The sequence below is a fragment of the Podarcis tiliguerta genome (assembly GCF_965153285.1).
Source record: "Podarcis tiliguerta genome assembly, chromosome: 13".
Lineage (NCBI taxonomy): Eukaryota > Metazoa > Chordata > Lepidosauria > Squamata > Lacertidae > Podarcis > Podarcis tiliguerta.
Genome location: NC_139546.1, coordinates 11,638,623 through 11,664,875, shown reverse-complemented (window position 1 = coordinate 11,664,875; position 26,253 = coordinate 11,638,623). Strand labels below are relative to the sequence as shown.

At 44.9% G+C, this 26,253-nt stretch overlaps 1 protein-coding gene across 5 annotated transcripts in view; it reads left to right on the top strand.

Annotated features, from left to right (window-relative positions):
- The window catches only part of LOC310661493 (charged multivesicular body protein 3), a 36,685-nt gene extending 14,370 nt beyond the window's left edge, over positions 1-22,315 (top strand). For 3 of the 5 annotated variants that reach the window (XM_083407714.1, XM_083407712.1, XM_083407713.1), the window contains exons 4-5: positions 5,971-6,086; positions 6,884-8,924. In XM_083407714.1, the coding sequence (XP_083263840.1) occupies positions 5,971-6,086; positions 6,884-8,423 (1,656 nt within the window). In that variant the 3' untranslated portion in view covers positions 8,424-8,924. Of the gene's footprint in view, positions 1-5,970; positions 6,087-6,883; positions 8,925-11,471; positions 11,629-14,803; positions 14,865-16,918; positions 17,099-19,961; positions 20,084-20,803; positions 20,919-21,917 lie in introns of those variants that run through there. The other 2 variants (XM_083407715.1, XM_083407716.1) reach the window with 2 other exon arrangements.
- The last annotated feature ends 3,938 nt before the right edge of the window (positions 22,316-26,253 follow it).

The following is a 26,253-nucleotide window of genomic DNA, read 5'->3' as shown; positions in this document are numbered from 1 at the left end:
TCCTGCTTTTCAATGTAAGAAAATTGCAGCAGCAGAAGACAAAGGGCACATGAAATACTCAAGATGGAACACTGGCAAGGCATGATTTTTCCAGTTTTATTTCTATCTTGTCTTTCATGAAGATGAAGCAGCTGAAATAGGGAGAGGGCTTCCCGTTTTCTTACGGTCCTTTCGTCATTTACATGCTTAGAGAGACTCTTTAGTGTTATTATGGCACATTTCAATTTTTCTTTTCAGTGTACCTCATGTGCAGATAACTTTAATTTACACTGTACTGGAGGGCATCTTTGTTCATAGTTTTATAAACCCATTTTTTATTGCTCCATTTCCTTCTGTAGTGCATTCCTTCGCAAAAGGCCCTCTCAGACGCAGGTTGCTAGCAAAAAGTTGGGAAGTTTTGGAAATCTGGGAGATTCAGGATGGGACAAACACCTTTGCACATGCTCATGGTTAAATTATGGAATGTACTATCACAAGATTTGGCAATGGCTACCAATTTAAGGCAGCTTTAAAAGGAGATTAGGCAAATTTGTGTAGGATAAATTATCTGTGGCTCTGAGTTGCGATGGTCGAGAGACCTGGTGGCATGACGCTAAAATGCATGTCTTGTTTGTGGTCTTCCCATCTGGTTGGCCACTGTAGGAAACAAGATTCTGGGCTAGTTAAGCCTTTCGTCCAGTCCAGCAGGGGTTGCCTTGCGTTCTTAATGCTGTTAGCGCAGTCCCCAGTGTTCAAGCAGTATTGAAAATAGCACTTAGTTCCCCACCATTCCATTCATAAAATTGATGCCACCATGCATTTGCTGGCAGGCTGTCAGCATGCCAACAGCCCCTCAGGAGACATGAAGGCGGACAGAAGCCCAGAACACTCTTCTTATGGGTTGGGGATACACTGCAATATTTTGTTGCAGGTCCCACTATTTTTTTAAAATAATTATACCTGTGTGCATAGTCGTGTTTTGTGGGCCTATACCTGAAATCATTTCTACTGTGTAAGGTAAAAGTAAAGGGACCCCTGACCATTAGGTCCAGTCGTGGCCGACTCTGGGGTTGTGGCGCTCATCTCGCTTTACTGGCCGAGGGAGCCAGCGTACAGCTTCCGGGTCATGTGGCCAGCATGACTAAGCCGCGAACCAGACCAGCACACAGCACCGTTTACCTTCCCGCCGGAGCAGTAACTATTTATCTACTTGCACTTTGCTGTGCTTTTGAGCTGCTAGGTTGGCAGAAGCAGGGACCGAGCAACGGGAGCTCACCCTGTCACGGGGATTCGAACCGCCGACCTTCTGACCGGCAAGCCCTAGGCTCTGTGGTTTAACCCACAGTGCCACCCGCGTCCCTTTCTACTGTGTACAGAACAGCAAAACCTCCTTGATGCTCACATTTTCCCTATATTTTAATGTGGCAGCTCTTTGCCATCAGGATAGTATAACTTTTGAGATGCTTAGAACTGGGATAGCAGCAACTGTTGAGCTTTTAGTTCTAAAATACCTTAGAAGCATTTCCCTTCACACAGCAGTGGGACGTGCTTCTGAGGGATCAGGATGAAAATTTCCCAAGTTTAAAAACCAGAGAAGCATTCACTTTGCAAAACTTCACTTCGCAATAGCGTGCAACTAGAACACTGTGTAGCAAGCTGAAAAGAAAAAGTTCTGCAAATAATTAACTGGCTGTAACAGTAGATCTGTTTTCCTCCCATTTATAAATGATGCATTTCTGTTGGGAAACTTTGTTCAGTGCAAAGAATAAAACTGCAGGGGTATTCAATTGACACAATGACAGTTGACTGACACCTAATGTAGCTTTTGGAATGGTGACCGAAGAGGCAAACATTTGTTGATTCTTTTTATATGTTAAAACACATTGTCCTCTTAACAGCCATGTGTTGCTGTTTTTTTCTATTCTGGAGAGAGATGTAATCGTGGCTTTTCGAGATGTTGAACTTTCTGGATGTAGTGTTGGTTACTCTGTGTTCTGGTTTGCGTTCTCCATTCCTGCTAAGCCATTTTAGCAGCGGCGGCAATTCATCCAGAAGAACTCTGGTCGGGACGCATTTCGCTCTGCATCAAATGAGAGATCTAAAAGGAAGTCTTAAAATCATTACTCGACCAATCAGCTTTCAATCACGTGACACATTCCTAAAATAATCAAAAAGTATGTGGAAACTGCAGAGCACAGTGACTCATGCATGATCAGTCATGTCATTTAAATTGCCTGCAAGGCAGAGCAAACGCCTCCCTTTCATCCTCCCTGCGCTTCTGCTTTTATCAATCCACATTCCCAAGTGGATGATAATAATAATAATAATAATAATAATAATAATAATAATAATAATTTATTATTTGTACCCCGCCCATCTGGCTGGGTTTCCCCAGCCACTCTGGGCGGCTTCCAACAAAGATGAAAAATACACTAAAATGTCACATATTAAAAACTTCCCTGAACAGGGCTGCCTTCAGATGTCTTCTGAATGTCAGGTAGTTGTTAATCGCTTTGACATCTGGTGGGAGGGCGTTCCACAGGGCGGGCGCCACTACCGAGAAGGCCCTCTGCCTGGTTCCCTGTAGCTTTGCTTCTTGCAATGAGGGAACCGCCAGAAGGCCCTCGGTGCTGGACCTCAGCGTCCGGGCAGAACAATGGGGGTGGAGACGCTCCTTCAGGTATACTGGGCCGAGGCCAGAGCTCAAGAGAATTTGAGAGTTCAAAACCAGACTTCTCTACCCAGGGACTCCAACTCCCACCAGCCCCAGCTTGATCATATCCAATGGTCAAGGATAATGGGAGTCAGTGTCCATAACATCTGGTGGGCAGCAGGTTAAGGATAGCTGGTGTAAAATAACCAGACTTCCTGAGTTTGTCAAGTCATTTTCATTCGAAGCTTTTGATCTGCTCCTTACATGTAAATGTCAAGAGCACGTGAGACCAAGGCTCAGGCTCACTTTGGTTTGTGAACATAATGCTAAGCTATGTTTTCGTGTTAGCATCTGAAGTGGCCCTTATTTATCCTGCAATAAATTGTTCCATCAGGACATCTTAGATGGTATTCCTGTATTGGTCACACAGGGTTATTAAATATTATTGCTGCTATTTACTTATTTACCTTGTAAGCTGTTTAGTGGTTTGGTAATGTTAAGCAGTCTATAAATTGATTAGAAAAACAATTTCCCCAGCTTTTCTGTTTGTTTGCTGCAGCAATATTTTTTTTACAATGTTTTAGCTATGTGTATAGCTGTCAACGTTTCCCTCTTTTAAAGGGAAATTCCCCTATTCTGAATAGGATTCCTCGCAAGAAATGGGAAAAGTTGACAGCTATGGCTATGTGGTGTTATTATTTCACAGTTCCGTTGAAATTTTGAACACCCTACCAACAAAATTGACAATGAAATTCTAAAATCCTAGCTTGAAACAGTTTATGTAACAGATTATACTTGCAATAGCAGGCAGTTTAAGGCATGGCCTATCGCAGATATTCTAGGTTTCTCCTGTTTTTCCGGACCTCCACATTTGCATACATTAGAAATCAGCTCACATGCAGTGTTCGAAACTCCCATTGTTCTAGGCACATTTTGCAACAGGAATTTCATTAGCGCAAGCAGTTTCTGAGCTCTGGCACAGTACCGCGCCTAAGATTTCAGATTAAAACTTCAGAGTGGAAGGAAAGGAGGACCTTTTTCTGCCTCCCCACTTCCAGCTATTATCTGAAGACTGGAGAAGAGACCCTCTTGAGAATATTAGGGGGCTGGGCAGGGGAAGGACTAGACCCATGTGAAAAATGAACATCATATTTTAGCTGCAGTTCATTCATTTTCAGCTTTGTATTCTTGTTATTAAAAAAGCGTACATAGACACTCCACTGTAGCACTCATAACCTAGATTTAAGGTGCCATTTAGCTCCTAGCTTTCATATCTCAGGAGCATTCCTGCAGTGGGCTTATGGAGGATTCTGTGAGACGTAGCTAGATTTAATAGATGGTCACAGGGCCATTCAAGAGAAACCTACATGGATAACTCGTTTGCACAAGTCGTGTTCAAATGTATGTGTGCGCAAGAATTGCGCCAGGAATTATTCTGTGGCTACAAACCATTAAAGATTTTCCAAATTGGTTCTGAATGTGCCTCGTGAAAGATTTGCAGAACTCTGCTTTTCAGTGCTTCCCAGGGTCTTTGACATGATAGAGATTTATTGCTGATTGCTAGGATCACAAAGTGTGCGTGCTGACTGATTGGCTTCTTTAAAAAACAAGAAACGTGAAGCAGTTGTTTGGAAACATGTGTGGCAATGTCTCCATTGTTCACAAGTATAAGGTTCCCAGATGTCCCCGTTTCCCGGGGGCAGTCCCCGGATTTATTTGAAATTTGAAATACTTTATTGTCACTTGTACAACTTGTATACAGTGAGATTACACGAGCACCCCCCACTCAGCTCTCTTAGTCTTAATTCCCCTCGTTTACTGACGCACACCCACCAAACCCGAAAGTCAGTTGCCCTGTTGTTATCTTTTCATTCAGCAGCCTAACAGCCCACGGATAGAAGCTGTACTTTACCCTGTTGGTGCGACTAATCCTGCTTCTATATCTTCTGCCTGAGGGCAGGAGATCAAGAAAGTGCTGGCCAGGGTGTGAATCATCCGTGAGAATTTCCCTCACTCTCTTGAGGCAACGTTCTTCCGCTATTTCATCCAGAGGATTCACGGGACAGCCCATAATATTTTGTGCTGCATTCACCACCCTCTGTAGGCACTTCCTATCAGATGATGTACCACACCGTGATGCAGTATGAAAGGACACTTTCTATTGTGGACCGGTAGAAGGAGATCATCAAATGTTGATTGACTTTGTTCTTCCGCAATACTCTGAGGAGATGGAGTCTCTGTTGGGCTTTCTTAACCACCTGGATTGTATTGATTTTCCAAGTAAGGTCTTCACTGAGATAAACTCCTAGGAATTTAAAGGAAGAGACTCTCTCCACACAGCCCTCCCCGATGTACAGCGGGGCTAGTTCTCCTCTCTTCCTCCGAAAGTCCAACACCATCTCCTTTGTCTTGCTGATATTAAGGTGCAAGTTGCTCCCTAGGCACCATGTAGATACTTTTTGGACCTCCCCTCTATACGCTGATTCGTCTCCACTGTTATTAAACCCATTATAGTGGTGTCATCTGCAAACTTAATAATTGCAGTAGACGTGCCAGATGATATACAATCGTATGTATACAATGAATACAGGTAGGGACTTAGCACACATCCCTGTGGTGTGCCAGTGCTGATTTTTTAAGGAATTAGATGTTACATGTCCAATCCTGATTTACAAATTTACTGATTTACAAATCAGTCCTTTGACAAAATCTATTTACAGTGGTACCTCGGGTTACAAACGCTTCGGGTTACAAACTCTGCTAACCCAGAAGTAGTACCTCGGGTTGTGGACTTTGCCCCAACATGAGAACAGAAATCACACGGCAGCAGCAGGAGACCCCATTAGCGAAAGCCCACCTCAGGTTAAGAACGGTTTCGGGTTAAGAACGGACCTCTGGAACAAATTAAGTTCGTAACCCGAGGTACCACTGTATTTAGTAGGAAGTTGAAAAGTGTCCCCGGATTCATTGAAAAAAACCTGGTAACCTTACACAAGTAACTACCCATGGACTCTGGCTTTTGCTCCACAGTAATTGCGTTTCCCTGATTATTCACCCCACCCCACCCCCGGCAGAGTTAAACTTAGAACTTTCTTGGGTAAACTCTAGTAACATTGGTGATAAGCATTTTTACAGCGGGAACATACGGGTTTGGTTTTTCACAAATGGGAGCGTTATCAGAAGCCACTGTGATGACGTCTAAAAGTATAAAACTTGAATAGAAGTATAAAAATAAAAAATAAATAATGAAAAGTCATGCACAAGCCAGTTTGCTACATGGTGCTCTTTAAATGTGTAGCTGCTCATACAAAGTTTTTTTATTACTGTTTGAAAAACAGGTCATAGCAAACGATAGAAGCCCTCTAATGGGAAGAGTCCACTGGGAGAAAATGGTGAAGAAAGTCTCGCGGTTTGGTATACGAACAGGCACTTTTAACTGCTCCAGTGACCCCAGGTATGTTCTTGAAGTTGTTGTGGTGGGTTTTGCCTCTATAACGTGGTACCACCTGTAATGTTGACTGCTTCCTGAACACCCTGTTGAAAAGCACTAGAGAAATATCATTTATTTTCTGACATAAGCAATACAGGAAAAGGAGAAGAAAACTGACAAAACGACAATATGTGATAGTAGGTCATAATATATCGGTACATATGCACGAATAAAATATTCACAGTTTCCATAAACTTATGAAGACAATTCCTATAGATTAGGCAATATTAAAATATTGTTAATGCAGAAATAATTTTTCTGTTCACTGGCTTTGCTCAATAGCCAGCAATGGCAGCAGAAAATTCCTGAATGACTCACATTCTCCTCTTCCTTGCTTCTAGACCTCAATGGGGGGTTGTATGTTTTCTCTGTGTCTAAATTCATGTCGTGAATTGGTAGAAGAGCAGCCCTAATTATAATTTCACGAGCAATTTCATGAGCAGCTCTGCTACTGTATTCGATTTCAGACAGTTTCGCTCGCAGTGGTTAAAAGACCGTGCTGAAATTCCTAATTGCCTGCTACGGAATACGAATTTCTCCATTTCATAATACACAAAGAAGGTTGTGATCCCTGTTCAAGTTGCTGGATGTTTGCTGCTTCAACTGCAAACAAAATGCTTCTATATAGATGTTCATCACATCTGCAAATGTTTGCAAGACCTCTTTAATTCTGGAGTGCTTAAGTTCAGTGCGGGCAAATGATAGTGAAAACTGTTTCTTTCTCAAACATTCCATGATTTTGCCCAATATTTTCATTGTAGATACTGCAGGAGAAGAGGCTGGGTGAGATCCACGTTAATCATGTCCGTTCCACAAACTAGTACGTCCAAAGGCAAAGTGATGCTTAAAGAATATGGTGGGCGTAAAATCGAGACGGAGCATATTTTCAAATGGATAACAGCCCATGCAGCTTCCCGGATCAAGACAATCTTCAAATCAGAACACTTGAAGGAAGAATGGAACAAAAGTTATCAGTATAGGGTGAAAATATACCTGTTTGCAAAGTTAGACCAGCCTCCAGCTTTCTTCTCTGCACTAAGTGTAAAATTTACTGGCAGAGTTGAGTTTATTTTTGTGAATGTAGAAAACTGGGACAACAAGAGTCACATAGCAGAGATGGGCATCTATAAGACACCATCCTACATACTTAGAACTCCCGAAGGAATTTACAGGTATGGGAATAATACTGGTGAATTTATTTCCCTCCGTGCCATGGACTCCTTCTTGCGCTCCTTACAGCCAGAAGTTAATGATTTATTTGTTTTAAGCCTGGTATTAGTTAACTTAATGGCTTGGATGGACCTATTTATCACTCAGGGTGCTACTATCAAGCGCTTCGTTGTTCTCATAAGCACTTTAGGGACCTATAATTCTCTACTAATTATTTCTTGGCTACCAGTCTTGGGGTTTTTGCAGTTACCTTATTTAGACAGTTTCTATGAATACAGTTTAAAACTCTTCCGGTATTCAAATACAACAGCCCTAGCCTCATGGGTGAGAGCTGACTGGATATTTTATTCGTCTCACCCTGCCTTGTTCCTCAGCACGTACCTAGGCCATGGGTTATTAATAGATTACTTTGAGAAAAAGAGACGGCACAATAACAACAGCGACGAAGTAAATGCCAACAACCTAGAGTGGTTATCTAGCCTTTGGGACTGGTACACTAGCTATCTGTTCCACCCTATCACTTCGTTCCAGCGCTTCCCCTTTGAATCTGATTGGGATGAAGACCCAGACCTGTTCCTTGAGCGCTTAGCTTTCCCCGATTTGTGGCTCCACCCCCTGATACCAACCGATTACATTAAAAACTTGCCCATGTGGCGATTCAAATGTGCCGGCGGGCATTCCGAAGAGGAGATGATGGAGCTCTCTCAAAGCGAAAGCGAGTCGGATAGCGAATGCAAAGATGCCTCGAGAAGCGGCCGGGCGGTAGCCGAGGATGAGCAAAGCGGCCTTCAGAGCCCTTGCGAAGGGGAGCCCTCTTGCAACGGTGAGACCTGTTCGTGTGCCAAAGTCAGGTCATATGGCTCACAAAGCTCCACGGAAGATACGGAGCCCGATTGGTCCGTCTGGCCTGCTGGTATGTTGCACTGTACGGAATGTGTCGTGTGTCTAGAGAATTTCAGAAACGGATGCTTGTTAATGGGTTTACCGTGCGGCCACGTCTTTCACCAGAATTGCATTGTGATGTGGCTGGCCGGGGGTCAGCACTGCTGCCCGGTTTGTCGATGGGCCTCTTACAAGAAAAAGAAGCCATATCCACGTCAGCAGCTGTTGTCAAACCATAGCCCGTCTTAGGTGTGTTGCTGATAACGTCCTTTGTAACCTTCCTACATATTTACTGCTTGCCATTTAAATGTTAGTCACAAAACAGACCTTGTGGTTTAAAAGTTTTAGTTTAAATGTTAGTGCAGTGAAGTAAAAAATAAACATGATGCTAATGTCGATGACAGAATCATTTGGTTGCCTTGTATGTTGAAATAATGAATACGTGTTGTGCAATGACACCTTTCCTTTTACAGCATTTGGCAGTTTTAAAAAGTTAACATTTTTCGTTTGCTTTTTTTTTTGTAAGCACAAAAATCATATATATTTGTCAACAAAAGTATATTTCAGGATATGTTTTAACATGGCAGGATAGGATATGGGTGAACATGGAAATTTTAACATACAATAATTGTTTTATTTAAATGTTTCTTCTTTTAGAGTTTGTTCAGCACACCTTTGTTGAATAATGTATGGTCTGTGAGAATACATTTAAAAACAAATCCATGAAAATAAATTATTTTAAAAGAAGGTTAATAATTTGTCCTATCAATCGTTCCCATGGCGTTTTTGTGCCTGTGCTTCACTTGGTCTTCAACTCAAAATATAATTTTACTTCTTATGCTTGCTTCCTACCCTTTCTTTAAGAAATCTGGAACTTATTGTAAGGTTACCAGACGTTCCTGGGGACAGTCCCTGAATTTACACAGCAGTCCCCATACAAAATCAATTGAAGTTGAAAAGGGTCCCTGGATTCATTGAAAAAAATCTGGTAACCTTAACTTATTAAGGTTTCTCAGGCAGAATATATCCATTTCCTAAATGCTTCCAGACCTATCTCTTGATTTGACTTTCATGTACATTAATAGTGCTTTATTAATTTCAAATATGAAATACAGTAGTACCTCGGGTTACATACACTTCAGGTTACATACGCTTCAGATTACAGACTCCACTAACCCAGAAATAGTACTCAGGTTAAGAACTTTGCTTCAGGATGAGAACAGAAATCAAGCTCCAGCGGCGCGGTAGCAGCAAGAGGCCCCATTAGCTAAAGTGGTGCTTCAGGTTGAGAACAGTTTCAGGTTAAGAACAGACCTCCAGAACAAATTAAGTACTTAACCCGAGGTACCACTGTATAACACTTAATCAGCCACTATGTATACATTTCTGTCCTACCTAATTAGTCAATTGGGCTCTTAGTTCTTATTGACATCCATCTGTCTTGAGAGACAATGAAGTTCGTCTCAAGGCAAAAATGTCTCTGAACAATCCACCATTTTCTCGTTATACAGGATATTGATCAGTGGTCAGTGCTGAGTCATGTCATATTATGCCATGTAAAACAAATCAGAATAGGTTAGACCTCTCTTTTCAGCTACTGTCCCTATGAAAGGCTCCAATCTGTCATGTGAATGCCGTTTGTCTAGCACGGGGCTAGAAGAATTCAAAGGCTAATGTATATGGATGTCTATTCATTTCAATGGGAGTTCATTGTATGCAAATTTCAAATGGACTATTGGTTAAATAGTTGAATGGGGGGGGGGGGAATCACAGTTGACCAAGAACAAAACAAAAAAAACCCAAGTCAAATCTGGTGAATATAATTCAAAATTATCCAAGTGCCAATATTATCCTCCAAAGCAAAATTCTAAAATAATCAATTGCCTGTCCCTATTTTAATAAGAAATATCAACCTCAGATATGCAGATGACACAACCTTGATGGCAGAAAGTGAAGAGGAATTAAAGAACCTTTTAATGAGGGTGAAAGAGGAGAGCGCAAAATATGGTAGATCATGGCCACTGGGCCCATCACCTCCTGGCAAATAGAAGGGGAAGAAATGGAGGCAGTGAGAGATTTTACTTTCTTGGGCTCCATGATCACTGCAGATGGTGACAGCAGTCACAAAATTAAAAGATGCCTGCTTCTTGGGAGAAAAGCAATGCAAAGCTAGACAACATCTTAAAAAGCAGAGACATCACCTTGCCAACCAAGGTCCGTATAGTTAAAGCTATGGTTTTCCCAGTAGTGATGTATGGAAGTGAGAGCTGGACCATAAAGAAGGCTGATCGCTGAAGAATTGATGCTTTTGAATTATGGTGCTGGAGGAGACTCTTGAGAGTCCCATGGACTGCAAGAAGATCAAACGCATCCATTCTGAAGGAAATCAGCCCTGAGTGCTCACTGGAAGGACAGATCCTGAAGCTGAGGCTCCAGTACTTTGGCCACCTCATGAGAAGAGAAGACTCCCTGGAAAAGACCCTGATGTTGGGAAAGATGGAGAGCACAAGGAGAAGGGGACGACAGAGGACGAGATGGTTGGACAGTGTTCTCGAAGCTACCAACATGAGTTTGACCAAACTGCGGGAGGCAGTGGAAGACATGAGTGCCTGGCATGCTCTGGTCCATGGGGTCACGAAGAGTCGGACACGACTAAACGACTAAACAACAACAATTTTAATAACGAGTGACATTTTATTTTCTCTGATTCCTTATGTGTCTTGCACCGTCTTATGAACCTGAAACTACAATACTGCCTCCATTCATCTGGGACCAAGTCCCACGGAACACACTGGGGCTTATATCTGAGTACACGTGTAAGTGTCACATAGGTGCTTAATTAGGTCTGAACTGGGGGTGGTGCGCTCTCCTCCTTTGGAGTTTTTTAAGCCAAGGCTGGATGGCTACCCGTCAGGGATGACCTAACTCAGAGACCTGCATCGCTCGGGGTTAGACTAGATGACCCTTAGGGGTCCCTTCCGACTCTACGAGTCTATGATTCTGTTCTATGGCATCGGGCCGCGCGGCTGCCTCCGACTGCGGGGAGCGGTTTCCATCAGCTGTCTGTCACTTGCGGACAACCAACTAGGAAGCAGATCGGGGCTTCCGCATCCCTAAGCTCCTCCCTCCCTCCCTGAGCCAGCCTTTCCTGACTTCGGGTCCCCGGATGTTGTTGGCCTACAACTCCCATCATCCCCCAAGGGCCAGTCCCGCTAGCAAGGGATGATGGGAGTTGTAGGCCAGCCGCGTTGGTTGAGGAAAAACGGCCTTGGACTAATCGGAACGGCGGCTAATCACACCTTCTACCCACTTCGTCTCTATGGTGCGCGCCACTTCCTTGTTTCCCTGGGAGAGGGCCGGAAGCAGGAAGTAGCGCGTGGATGGGAGGACTTGGTGCCGCTGGCCGGAGATGGGGCTGTTCGGGAAGACCCAGGAGAAGCCGCCCAAGGAGCTGGTAAAGGCCGCTTGGAGGGAGGGAGAGGCTGAGAGAAGGGGCAGACTTTGCGAATAGGGCGCCCTGAGCGAGGACAAAGTTTGGCCTCTATCCTACTAAATATTTCTTATTTCCACAATAATTCCTTTTGGCACAGTTTAGAAATATGGGCATTATTATTATTATTATTATTACTATTATTATTATTATTTGTCCCCTCGGCGCCTTGTGAGCTCGGCGCTGCCGAGATCCGGCGCTGCTGGGATGAGCCGAGGCAGGAGTTTAATTTTTTAAATTTATTTTTAAATAAGAATTTATAATAAGAATTTATTATTTAAACCCCGCCCATCTGGCTGGGTTTCCTCAGCCATTACAGTGATACCTCAGGTTACATACGCTTCAGGTTACATACGCTTCAGGTTACAGCCTCCGCTAACCCAGCAATAGTACCTTAGGTTAAGAACTTTGCTTCAGGATGAGAACAGAAATCGCGCGGTGGCAGTGGGAGGCCCCATTAACTAAAGTGGTGCTTCAGGTTAAGTACATTTTCAGGTTAAGAATAGACCTCCAGAACGAATTAAGTACGTAACCAGAGGTACCACTGTATTCATTTATTACGTTCACATGCCACCTTTATCTTCGAAGGAGCTGAAGGTGTGGTGTACGTGGTTCTCCCCATTTCACCCCCACAACAACCCTGTGAAGTAGGTCAGGCTAAGACATGGGTAGGCAAACTAAGGCCCGGGGGCTGGATCCGGCCCAATCACCTTCTCAATCTGGCCCACGGACGGTCCGGGAATCAGCGTGTTTTTACATGAGTAGAATGTGTCCTTTTATTTGAAATGCATCTCTGGGTTATTTGTGGGGCCTGCCTGGTGTTTTTACATGAGCAGAATGTGTGCTTTTCTTTAAAATGCATCTCTGGGTCATTTGTGGGGCATAGGAATTCGTTGTTGTTTTTGTTTTTCAAAATATAGTCCAGGTCCACACAAGGTCTGAGGGACAGTGGACCGGCCCCCTGCTGAAAAAGTTTGCTGACCCCGGGCTAAGAGATGGTGACTGGCTTCCAAGGAGCTTCATGGGTCGGGTGGGGATTCGAACTCTGCTCTCCCAGGTCCTTGCCTGACGACGCTCTTAACCATTACACCACACTGGGGAGAAGCTGGGATGAGGATGGGCGTAGGGTTTTCACCCGCCTGACAGGGATCGGTTGAGTAGCTGACACACCTCCTGCAGGGCTGGGCATCAAGCCCCATGTCGAGGAAGGGCTTGCATGATTCACAGAACTGGAAGGGATCCTGGCTGTGGTGGGGCGGGTGTCATCCAGCCCAACCCCCTTGCAGTGCAGGAATCTCAGCCAATTTCCAGTCCCATATGACAGAAAACGCAGGGCGAGCCCCACTGAAATCAAAGGGGCTTCATTTAGTCTTAAGTAGATATGGTTGGGATGTGGGTGGTGCTGTGAGTTAAACCACAGAGCCTAGGACTTGCCGATTAGAAGGTCGGCGGTTTGAATCCCCGCAACGGGGTGAGCTGCCGTTGCTCGGTCCCTGCTCCTGTCAACCTAGCAGTTCGAAAGAACGTCAAAGTGCAAGTAGATAAATAGGTACTGCTCCGGCGGGAAGGTAAACGGCGTTTCCGTGCGCTGCTCTGGTTCGCCACAAGCGGCTTAGTCATGCTGGCCACATGACCCGGAAGCTGTATGCCAGCTCCCTCGGCCAATAAAGCAAGATGAGCGCCGCAACCCCAGAGTCGGCCACGACTGGACCTAATGGTCAGGGGTCCCTTTTCCTTTACCTTTAGATGTGGTTAGGATGACACTGTTAAGTCATTATCAACTGAAGTCCCATTGATTTCAACGAGTCTTCTCTAAGAATGACTGGCTGCTGTTCCCAGATGCTAAAAGCAGCAGATTCAGCGTCTCATCACTTGGCACTGCAGTAGGTTGGCTACTTGTACAATGGGGAAGTTTGGGCATCCCAGATTAAAATATAAGAGCCCTGCTGAGATAGAACAAAGGTCCATCTAGTGTAGCATCCTGTTTGAAGGCAATACCACTCTTCCATTGATGCTTCTCAGCAGTCGGTACAAACGTGTGTGTGTGTGTTTAATTGTTTTTTCACCTGTGTTTTATACTGTTCTTTTTTATCTATAAACCGCCTTGAGTCCATGTCAAGGAAAAAGGCAGGGTGAAAATAAATATATAATGATAGTAATAAGGTGTGCAGGATGAATGGCAAAATCCATGTAACATTGAAGAAGCTTGAAGGATCCTCAATCACCCCACCCCACATTGCCAGGTTAACTCGAGAGATCGGAAAGCATACATATCCCTGGTTGTCTTCTAACATAATAAGTGAACCTATTGAAATCAATGGGCATGACTAACAGGGGTCCATTAATTACAGTGGGTCTACTCTGAGTAAATGGACACAGGTGGCACTGTGGGTTAAACCACAGAGCCTAGGACTTGCCAGTCAGAAGGTCAGCGGTTCGAATCCCCGCGACAGGGTGAGCTCCCGTTGCTCGGTCCCTGCTCCTGCCAACCTAGCAGTTCGAAAGCATGTCAAAGTGCAAGTAGATAAATAGGTACCTCTCCGGCGGGAAGGTAAACGGCGTTTCTGTGCGCTGCTCTGGTTCGCCAGAAGTGGCTTGGTCATGCTGGCCACATGACCCAGAAGCTGTACACCGGCTCCCTTGGCCAGTAAAGCGAGATGAGCGCCGCAACCCCAGAGTCGGCCACGACTGGACCTAATGGTCGGGGTCCCTTTACCTTTACCTTACTCTGAGTAAATGTTAGTTGATTACAGCCACAAATGTGTTGATAATTCCAAATTTCTTCAAGTAATGTTTCACATTTATCTACATTAGGCTCACCATATACAGGGTTGCTCATTTGCCTTTATTAAAATCCTCTCTCATGTTGTCCGTCAGTAATGTGTACGTGTCAGTCAGTTTAACTATCGGACTAATAATCAAAAGCCCTCACCCACAGATAGGTGTTCTCAGGAACCAGCTACATGTTGCAGCTTTATATCAGGATCTATGGGTATGATCAATACTATCAGTTGCCCTGGGTTCAATGACCCCTATCGAAACAGCACTGATCATTCGGTTGGTGCTACCCAACTAGCTGGGCCACATCTGCAACCTCTGGGCAGGGCACAGTTTCAAATCTCCTGTCTTTCTTTTTCAGGTCAATGAGTGGTCACTGAAGATACGAAAAGAAATGAGGGTGATTGATAGACAGATTAGAGGTCTGTATTCTCTTGGGTTTTCTCTGAATTGCTCTTCTTTCAGATACCCCAAATAAACACCAGTAAGATTTTAAATGTTTTTAATAAACTTCAGCATATAGAACACAATTAAATGGTGTATAGCTTTATGCCCAGACACAGCTCTGATGACATCTAGGAGCTGCTTGTATGGTGTGCATTCTGCTTTTGTATGGTTGGATCCCACAGCAAATATATGGGTGGGGAACTATGCTATATGGCTATTTATTATTCCACACACCAGCACACTTCCTTTGACGGAGGGCTCCCTGATTTGAATGTTCCCAGTGCAACCCGTGACCCAGTTAAAGGAGCCAACTCCTAGGAATTGAGGTCCCTTGCCCCCCCCAAAAAAAATATTTGAGGGGCTGGGCCCCCCAAAATTGGTAGGCATTGCCATTCAAATGGTATACATGTGCCGCGTCATGCGATTTATTATGTGGAGTGGGGCTTACCTGCCCCCCCTCCCCATTTTATTCACGTTGGCACTCCTGGACCCAATAATGAAAAATCAGCACCCAAACTGTGCTGGCCTTTATCAGGCAGCCCATGGTGGCTTCTGCAGTGACCACTAAATTCATCTGCAAGGGATTAGAAGATGCTTGTTCTTTGCTTGGGAAATATGAGGGAGGGGGGGCTTATATCAAGAGAAAATATCAGTCAAAGCAGTGTTTGTATGCGGGATCTGAATATCAGTTTAAAGTTCATGTGGGATAGGCCTTATGCGGCTGTTGTTTTGACCTCACGTGGACCCTAATTGCTTTCTTGGTGATTCCGTTACTTTTCATTGGAACTGGAAATGAAGGCACAGAGGAAGCAAGCTTCGAGATTTCAGTGCAGGCACCCCCTGCCAGAAATACTCGGGGGACCATCCTCTAGAAAGTTCTCTGCAAGCCCCTTTGAAATGAATGCAGGCTGTGCCAGCACTCAGCTCCCATTCATTGGAGTGGCACTTTTGCAGGGGAATTTCCTGGTGGCCCTTTGTATGGAAGGTTTTTAGTCAACTGGGCTTGAAATATTTAAAATGGAAGCAGCTGCCAGAAGGAACCTTTACACAGAGCTACACGTATAACAAGTTATCCAAGCCTTTCAATAAGGAAATGTATACGAAGTTGTCGTAACTATCCCACAATGGTTGCAAACTTATCATTAGCATGGTTTACTAGTACAGTCGTCCCTTGGTTCTCGAACGCCTTGGTACTCGTACGCTTTGGCTCCTGAACGCCAAAAATCTGGGAGTAAGTGTTCCGGTTTTCAAACGTTTTTCGTCCGACGCGGCTTCCGCTTGAGTGTGGGAAGCTCCTGCAGCCAATCGGAAGCTGCGCCTTGGTTTTAGAACGTTTCGGAAGTCGAACGGACTTCCAGAATGGATTTCGTCCAAGAGCCAAGGTACGACTAGTTACTTGAATGATGTTCTACCCACAAATCACCTCTCTAAGAGCCCTTCCTCTTCAGTTGAATTCCTCCCATCACACAGTGCAAGCAAGTGTAATGTGGGTTATTTATTGTTTGACATTTGTAATAAAATAAAATATAAAAATGTCCTTTCCTACCCCAAGCTGTTCATTGGTAGGAATATTTGCCAGCAACTGTTGCTGAGCATATTATACTAAGATTGGAACTTACATCTGGCAAGTAGGAAATACTGATTGACTTACAATCCAAGACAGGCATAGGCAAACTCGGCCCGCCAGATGTTTTGGGACTACAACTCCCATCATCCCTAGCTAACAGGACCAGCGGTCAGGGACGATGGGAACTGTAGTCCCAAAACATCTGGAGGGCCAAGTCTGCCTATGCCTGATCCGAGACACAGTTCACTCAGAGGTTTAAAGCTGCCATTTGAGGTCAAGGACAAGACTTCACTTCTTGGGAAGTAAGGTAGAACCTTAGCAGCTACCAAATTTTGGTTGACTTTTGCCCCAGATGAGGGCAGCCAATATATGCATGTTCTCAGAGCCCCCCAAGGAAAATCACGGCTCATTTTTAAAGCCCCGAGCTTCCGCCGTCACCATTTACTCTTGTTTGCATTGTAGATATTCAGCGAGAAGAGGAAAAGGTAAAAAGATCCATCAAAGATGCCGCCAAAAAGGGTCAGAAAGACGTTTGCGTGGTCCTGGCAAAGGAGATGATTCGTTCACGGAAAGCTGTGAGCAAACTCTATGCCTCCAAAGCCCACATGAATTCAGTGCTGATGGGGATGAAGAATCAGTTGGGTAAGGAGCTGGGCTTCCACGGCAGCACCTGTCATGATGGAACAAAATAGTTACTTCAATTTCTCTTCCACCAAATCAGACAGGCAACTGAATACAAAAGAAAGCTATCCTCTGTCTGTCTGTCTGTCTATCTATCTATCATCTATCTATCTTATCTATCTATCTATCTATCTATCATCTTATTTTTTTGGTACTACTCTAACCACATGAAATGGTAGCAGTGAGTTAGGGAATACCCATGCAATAGGCTTTGTCCACCAAGCTGTGTTATTCAGCTATATTCCCCTGAAGCATAGGCTCACACCTTGCAGAAGCTCTTCTCACAGTGCCAGGTGCATGTGCAAAGGGGGCCCTGGACAAACATTTATCCAGAATTCTCCCACCTCAAGCAATCCGTGCTGAAGCTGAGCTGTGGTGCAATGCTGCAACAGTCTTCCTCTCCTGTAGAAGACTGTGGAATAAAACGACGCTTGGAAATAAAGGCTTTGAACCTCATTAGACCAAATGAGCATAAAATGATCAAGGGTCGACAATACAGAAAGAAATAGAAGACTGTTGTGAAGACTGTAGGGCTAAAAAGTTCACACCATAGATTTATGTTTATGCTGGGCTGTAGCAATAGTAATTATTTATTATTTATTTATTTATTTATACATACATACATACATACATACATACCCCACCCATCTGGCTGGGCTTCCCCAGCCACTCTGGGCGGCTTTCAACAAAATATTAAAATACAGTGATGCATCAAACATTAAAATCTTCCCTAAACAGGGCTGCCTTCAGATGTCTTCTAAAAGTCTGGTAGTTGTTGTTCTCTTTGACATCAGGTGAGAGGGCGTTCCACAGGGCGAGTGCCTGGTTCTCTGTAACTTGGCTTCTCGCAGTGAGGGAACTGCTAGAAGGCCCTTGGTGCTGGACCTCAGTGTCCGGGTAGAACGATGGGGGTGGAGACGCTCCTTCAGATATACTGGACCGAGGCCATTTAGGGCTTTAAAGGTCAGCACCAACCCTTTGAATTGTGCTCGGAAACGTACTGAGAGCCAATGTAGGTCTTTCAAGACCGGTGTTATGTGGTCTTGGCGGCCGCTCCCAGTCACCAGTCTCTAGCTGCCGCATTCTGGATTGGTTGTAGTTTCCGGGTCACCTTCAAAGGTAGCAAAGGTCAGTAATGTTTGAATAAAGAAGCAAGTTGTAGGAAAGCACACCTCTTCTTTCCACATGATAGCAGTATGCAACCCAGGACTTCCCATTTAGAAAAGCGTTCTCCCAAAAGTCTTCCACCTTGCTACACATTTGAGGTCTGCGGAGCTTTGGAAGGTAACTAAGGTTTTGTAGAGGGTGAGCACTTTTCCTTGCAGTTCGGTGGCGTTCTGCGTGAACCTCAACTTGTAGTTTGTGTCACTCCAAATAAAGAGCTAGGGAGGCAAACCACGAGGTCAGGTTTGCATGCAAGGCTGGGCCATACATAGCTTGGCTCTGGCGGCAGCAGGACTAGGGTGGAGCAAAGTGACTGATCTTTTGCTCCAGGCACCCACCTGCTTCCTCATTCTTGCAGTGTTATGTACAAATAAAGCCACCATTGGATACAGTGTCATGTGATATTGCCTTCTTGTGGTTTAATCATCACAGGTTTGTTTGGTTTTTTTACAAAAATCAAGCGGCCTTGGAAGGATTTGTATACAGTGGTACCTCAGGTTACAGACGCTTCAGGTTACAGACGCTTCAGGTTACAGACTCCGCTAACCCAGAAATAGTGCTTCAGGTTAAGAACTTTGCTTCAGGATGAGAACAGAAATCGTGCTCCGGTGGCACGGCAGCAGCAGAAGGCCCCACTAGCTAAAGTGATGCTTCAGGTTAGGAACAGTTTCAGGTTAAGAACAGACCTCCGGAACGAATTAAGTACCGTATTTTTCTCTCTATAAGATGCACAAGACGCACCTAGTTTTTGGAGGAGGAAAACAAGAAGAAGAAAAATCTGAATCTCAGAAGCCAGAACAGCAAGAGGGATCCCTCTTGCTGTTCTGGCTTCTGTGACAGCTGCGCAGCCTGCATTCGCTCCATAAGATGCACACACACCTTTTTAGGAGGGAAAAAGTGAGTCTTATAGAGCAAAAAATACAGTACTTAACCCGAGGTACCACTGTACTTGAATGCGTCACAATCAAGATGCTGGACCAGATAATCCTTGATGTAACATTGCAGGCCTCTGATCACATCCTTATCCTAGAAAATCTTTGGGGGTCTTTTTCAGAAGCGGAAAGGGAAAGAATACTGTCTTCTTTATGAACACTCTTAGTGTTGGGTTGTTGTTTTTTTAAGTAATATTTATTAGATGTTTAATAGTTAAAGGGGAAAAAAAGCAATTAAAAATTTAACAAACAATACATCAAAAATAGAAAGTAAAAACAGTACAACAAGAAAAAACAAAAACATTTAAGAACACATCCAAATTTCATATCTTTATCTTTCATTTGCTTGTTTCCTCGACTTCCTCACACCTCCCTTTTTTGTATTCTAGTTCAAATTAGCTAATTCAGCAAATCCTTTCCCTCTTTCTCAGTTTTTTGTTCTATAATTTATCTTAACACAGTTTAACTTTAAATTTTCCACTTTAGCCCATTAACAATCAGTTTTTGCATAATTCTTAATAACATTTCTGCTAAAACCATATAACTTAGTGTTGGGTTTTTATAAGTTATCAGGTTGAGAGAAAAGATGGACATCTTGTAATCTTAGGTACCCTCAACTCCCCTCTGAATTGAATAGGAACCTTGATCTGGTGGCAGGGAACAGCCCAAGCTGATGTTCTGCTGGTCTGAATTTGATCTAAAGTCTTCCCCATGCCTTCTCTTGGCAGCTGTCCTGAGAGTGGCCGGCTCATTACAAAAGAGCTCAGAAGTCATGAAAGCCATGCAAAACTTAGTAAAGATCCCTGAAATCCAGGCTACAATGCGGGAGTTGTCCAAAGAAATGATGAAGGTAAGCTTACTCTCTTAATTCTTTTTTGTATGATCTGGCTGTGTAAAATGGTAGCAAGGAAAGCAGTCTAGCACGTAAGAGATCGTACCTGCTTCAGATCACTGTTACCCTGTTGCCTTGTTTGTTGATCTCCTGGCTCCTGCCTTCTCTTTGCCAGATGAGGCCACTTGAACATCAGTCCGAAGGAGATCAGTTGTCAAATTTCCGTTGTCTCTCTGGATTTACAGTGGTGCCTCGCAAGACGAAATTAATTCGTTCCGCGAGTCTCTTCGTCTAGCGGTTTTTTCGTCTTGCGAAGCAACCCTATTAGCGGATTAGCGCTATTAGCGGTTTAGCGGCTATTAAAGGCTTAAGGGATTAGCGGATTAGCTGCTAAAAGGCTATTAGCGGTTTAGCGGCTTAGAAAAAGGGGGTGGGGAGCGGAAAAAAATCTCAAGACTCGCAAGACATTTTCGTCTTGCGAAGCAAGCCCATAGGGAAATTCGTCCTGCGAAGCGCATCGAAAAACGGAAAACCCTTTCGTCTAGCGGGTTTTCCATCTTGCGAGGCATTCGTCTTGTGGGGCACCACTGTATTAATTTTTTTAGCTTCATGCAGTTGTTTGTTGGGACAGTCCAAGCTGTGGCTGAAAACTAGGGCCCAATTTCCAGGTCTACAAGTGTATGATCCTGGTCTGTATATACAGATAACTTAATTTTCCATCCTCTACATTTTCTTTAGGCAGGTATTATCGAAGACATGCTGGAGGATACTTTTGAAGGTATGGAAGACCAAGAAGAGATGGAAGAGGAAGCCGAAATGGAGATCGACAAAATTTTGTTTGACCTTACAGCTGGTGAGTGGAAGTGTGCACAAGTGTCTATAGATAAACGTATGTGCCATGTCCTACTTTTTATTGTTGGCAAAACTGGCCACCTTCATTTGCAGCGCCCTGTAATATTAAATGGAAGCTTGACTGGACAGGTGTTGCTGAGCAAATGAAACCCTGGAGTTACCGTATTTTTCGCTCCATAAGACACACTTTTTTCCTCTTAAAATCTAAGGGGAAATGTCTGTGCGTCTTATGGAGCGAATGTGTGGTCCATGGGGCTGGGGGGGGGAACCAGGGCTTCCCCTGCCAGCCCCGACCTGCTCTTTGACGCTGGCCGTGGGGGAAAGCAGCGCTTCCCCCACTACCAGCCCCACAAGCTCGTGGAGCAGCGGGAAGGCTGCACGCCTTTCGGCTGCTCCCTGACCTGCTCTTTGAGGCTGGCAGTGGGGGAAAGCAGAACTCCCGCTACGCTCCGGAGGCTTCAGGTTGCCTTCACTGAAGGCGACTGAACGCTCCTTGAATGCACTGAACGCACCTTGTTTTAGAGGGGGAGAACAAGGGGGAAAAGGTCAGGGAACAGCCTCCAAACCAGTTCGGGGAACAGGGGGAAGGCACGCTGCGCCTCCCTGCTGTCCCCAGGCTTGTGGGGCTGCCCGATATCTGCACAAAGCCTGGGGCGCAGGGTTGCTTCGGGATGCAGGCTGCTATCCGCAAGCCTTGGGAGCCCGACGGGAACTCCCACGGAGCTCCCAAGGCTTGCGGAGAGCTTCTTGAAGCCTGGAGAGTGAGAGGGGTCGGCGCTCACCGACGCCTCTCGCTCTCCAGGCTTCACCGAAAGCCTGCATTCGCCCCATAGGACGCACACAGATTTCCCCTTCATTTTTGGAGGGGGAAAAGTGCGTCCTATAGGGCGAAAAATACGGTAATCCCACCCTGCTTAGAATTCTGGGATTGTTCTGGGTTGAGCCTTTATATTTTGGCGCTGCTTTTTCAACTGCAAGTGTGCTTTGCCTTTTCTTGCAGGAGCCTTGGGTAAAGCACCCAGTAAGGTCACCGACGCCCTGCCAGAACATGAGCCCGAAGGGGCTACAGCAGCTGTTGTTGATGAAGATGAAGAAGAAGATATTGAAGCAATGCAGTCGCGGTTAGCGACTCTCCGTAGCTAAATGTAGACTGGCTTTGCAGTTTGGTGCATTTTTCCACAGGCTGCCCTGTCATGCCTTTTAACAGTGCAAAACTTCATGCAAAAGTCTTTCCTGTATATATTCCTATATCTATTTTTTTGTGGGTTTGCCTTCAGAGATATTATTTTTAACTTTTCTGTCAACCTATGCCCGACACTAAACCGCTCTTGGGGAATGGAGAAGGGATGGCATATGTATTCTCAAACAAAAAATAAAATAAAAACCTATTTGAACGAGCTTGTGCTTTACGTACTGTCTTCTGCGGGCTGTACCTGCAACAACAGCATTATGTACATTTCTGAAACAGTATGACTAGATTTTAATAAACAGTTTTTAACACTTTCCTGCAGTCCCTGGTGAGCTGGTAGTTTCTTTCAAGTATGTGGACTGAACACACAAACCTCTTGCCAGTTATTAAAAACCAAGTAAACTCTTCAGCCACAAAGTGCAGTTCTGATTAGCTTAATACAGTTGATCTCCTGCAAGTAAAAGTTATATGTAAAAGAAGAAGAAGAAGTCTATACTGAAATAGTAAAAAAGGCCTGACAGCAAAGTGCGGGGGGGGGGGGGTTCCAAAATGGTACAAGTAAAATAAAACTCTGTGTCACTAAGCAGTTTTAGGTACATAAAACCTGTTTTTTATTTATATTCTTAAAGATTTTGTAAAGAAGCTTGCCGGGTAATCCAGTCAAAAGCTCATCAAAATGGAGATGTCACATTACAATAAGCCATAGGCACAGTTTTAAATAACAAAGGATGCATTTCCAGAAAGCCTTTATATCACAATTAAATTACAGTGGTACCTCTGGTTAAGAACTTAATTCGTTCCAGAGGTCCCTTCTTAACCTGAAACTGTTTTTAACCTGAGGTACCACTTTAGCTAATGGGGCCTCCCGTTGCCGCCACACTGCCAGCATGCGATTTCTGTTTTCATCCTGAGGTAAAGTTCTTAACCCGAGGCACTACTTGCGGTTGTTTGTAACCCGAATCGTTTGTAACCTGAGGTACTACTGTCATGATCCACCATACAGTTTTCCAAATCATGCTCGAGTAGCGCAGATGACAGGAAATCAATATGCAGGTACAGCAAAAAGTCATAAATACATCAAGATTTACATTGCATGGAAAAGTAATCAACAGAAGGATTGGAATTCACAAAAGGAACATGAATCGTACCGCAGAGTGACAAATTTGAGGGGCGTAGGCCACAGGGGAACAGAAGGTAGATCTGAATCTCCTGGAAGATTTCCAGATGATTTCCAGTAGATCCATAATGGTTTCCAACTCACAATTGTTTTAACATTAGCAATAATTAAAAGGTCTCTACCCAGGCCAGGCTGCCAACATGAAGGAAGCTTGAGGGGAAAGGAAATGGATTTATGTGTCAAAGGAATGCAGTGATTCCTAATACTGAAATCACTCCTGGGCTTAAGCATGTGGCTCAGATATGCCGGATTTTAAGTGGTTCCTCCCTCGGATCACTATTTTGCACTTGGTTTCTGGTGGTGAGCCTTGGGGATCTATTAAAAAACAAAGTGCCGTATTTTTTGCCCTATAGGACGCACCAGCCCATAGGATGCACCGGCCCATAGGATGCACCTAGTTTTTTGGGGGGGAAATAAGGGGGGGAAATTTTCTCCCCCCCCCCAGCCGCGGATATCTGCCCCAGCGCCAGCCTCCAAACTAGGTCGGGGAAGAGCCTCTAAACCAGGTCGGGGAACAGGGGGAAGGCACGCTCCGCCTCCCCGCTGTCCCCCGGGCTTGTGGGGCTGGCACTGGGGAGAAGCGCACTTCTCCCCAGCGCCAGCCTCCAAACCAGGTCGGGGAACGGGGAAGGTGCGCTGCGCCTCCCCGCTGTCGCCCGAGCTTGTGGGGCTGCCCAATATCTGCACGAAGCCCAGGGCGCAGGGTTGCTTCGGGATGCAGGCTGCTATCCGCAAGCCTTGGGAGCCCGACGGGAACTCCCGCGGGCTCCCCAGGCTTGCTGATAGCTTCCTGAAGCCTGGAGAGCGAGAGGGGTCGATGCGCACCGACCCCTCTCGCTCTCCACGCTTCAGCGAAAGCCTGTATTCGCCCCATAGGACGCACACACATTTCCCCTTCATTTTTGCAGGGGGAAAAATGCGTCCTATAGGGCGAAAAATACGGTATATTTTTCACTCTATAAGACGCAGCTTTCCCTTCCTAAAAAGTAGGGAAATGTGTGTGCGTATTATGGTGCTCCCACGGGAAAAGCCCCCAAGAGCTGGACACACACTCCGCGCACTCTTTAAAGGGAGCGCGGCTTTTGGGGGAGCCGCACGCAGCCTCTCGCGGGCAGGGGATGAAGCCAGGGCAGAGAGCTGGATCGCTGCGTTGCGGTCCCGCTCGTTGTCCTGGCTTCTGGCCTAGCCACGCAAGGCCTCCACAAGGCACGTGGAGCCTTCATCCCCGTGCCCTGTGGAGGCTTCGTGGGGCTATCCAAAAGCCAGAACAGCTAGCGCTCCCTCTAGCTGTTCTAGCTTCTGGCTTAGCTACGTGCGGCTCTGTCCCTTCCCCCACCTCCCAGAAAAGCCCCCCAAGAGCCGCGCTCCCTTTAAAGAGGGAGCTCTTGTGGGAGGTGGGGGGGAAAGCCAGTAGGCTTGCTTTCACTGAAGCCAGGAGGGCAAGAGGGATCGGTGCGCACCAATTCCGCTTGCTCTCCTGGCTTCAGGGATAGCCCCGCAAGGCATCCTGAGGGAAGATGGAGGAGCGCTCCCTCTTAGCTCAGGATGCTTTGCATTGCTTTTTTATTTCTTGTTTTCCTCCCCTAAAAACTAGGTGCGTCTTTTGGTCTGGTGCATCTAATAGAGTGAAAAATACGGTAGATTCCCACAGGCCTGCAGGACAATCACCCCGTTGTAATGAATGCCATGATATTGCTCTCCTCCCTCTATATCTGAGATCCAGTGCCGAGGGCCTTCTGGCGGTTCCCTCATTGCGAGAAGTAAGGTTACAGGGAACCAGGAAGAGGGCCTTCTTGGTAGTGGCACCTGCCCTGTGGAACGCCCTCCCAGCAGATGTCAAGGCAATAAACAACTATTTTACTTTTAAAAGACAGCTGAAGGCAGCCCTCTTTAGGGAAGTTTTTAATGTCTAATGCTGTATTGTTTTTAATATTCAGTTGGAAGCCGCCCAGAGTGGCTGGGGAAACCCAGCCAGATGGGCGGGGTATAAATAATAAATTATTATTGTTGTTGTTGTTGTTGTTATTATTATTATTATTATTATTATATATCAACCTAACAAAAATGAGTTAAGTTTCTCAAGTTTATCCTCTTTGTAAATCAGTAGCTTGTTTTAATGTGTGCATACCAATGTATGCATTATTATGTGTACATTAATAAAGGATATTTTTATGCATGCCCTTACATTTGTTTCTGTTGCAAAGACAAAAACATCTTATGAATGCAGGGAGAAAAACCTGCAGGCAGCCGACATAATCCAGTTTCTGCAGTCAGTTGTAATTTGATTCGGCTGCAGGGTTGAACAGTATTGGTATGGTATTACCAGCATTCACCATGCTAATAATACGTATCATCAAATGCATTTTTTGCTGTCCATGTCATCCAAGTACTGTAGTTGGGAGATTCCCCCGCTTTCCTGTCTAGTGCTATTTGTTCCCATACGAAAGGTATGTGACAAAGTTTCCCCCTAGTGGGGGAAAAACGAAATCACCTTTGGTCTTCTACAAAGCCTTGTACTTTCTGCCGCAAGTGCTATAAGCATATCTCTCAAATGTGCTCCTGGTTGATAAAGAGGTCAGCTGACTGCTATAATCAAGCAATACATTCATTAATTTCAGCATATATATTTAGGTAGAATGTGGGCATTTCCATATTTGGGCTCATATCTGCTCGGACAACGCAAGTCAGATACAAAATCTGAGTCCTGGGGAACAAAGAACGTCGTCATTGTGTGAATGTCACTTATTTTCTGTTTCCACAAATATCCCCGGTCTGTTATGCAAACATTCATTCATACAAACATAAAAGGGACTCATGAATTGCATCCTAAGAAACATCATTTTTGTGTGTCTGCTGCTAGGGAAGAGAGCACAGTCTACTCTACTTGCCTCTAGATCTTTGCTCCTAGTTCTGCCATCAAAGCTTTATAGAATCACAGAATGGTAGAGATGGAAGGGACCCCAGGAATCT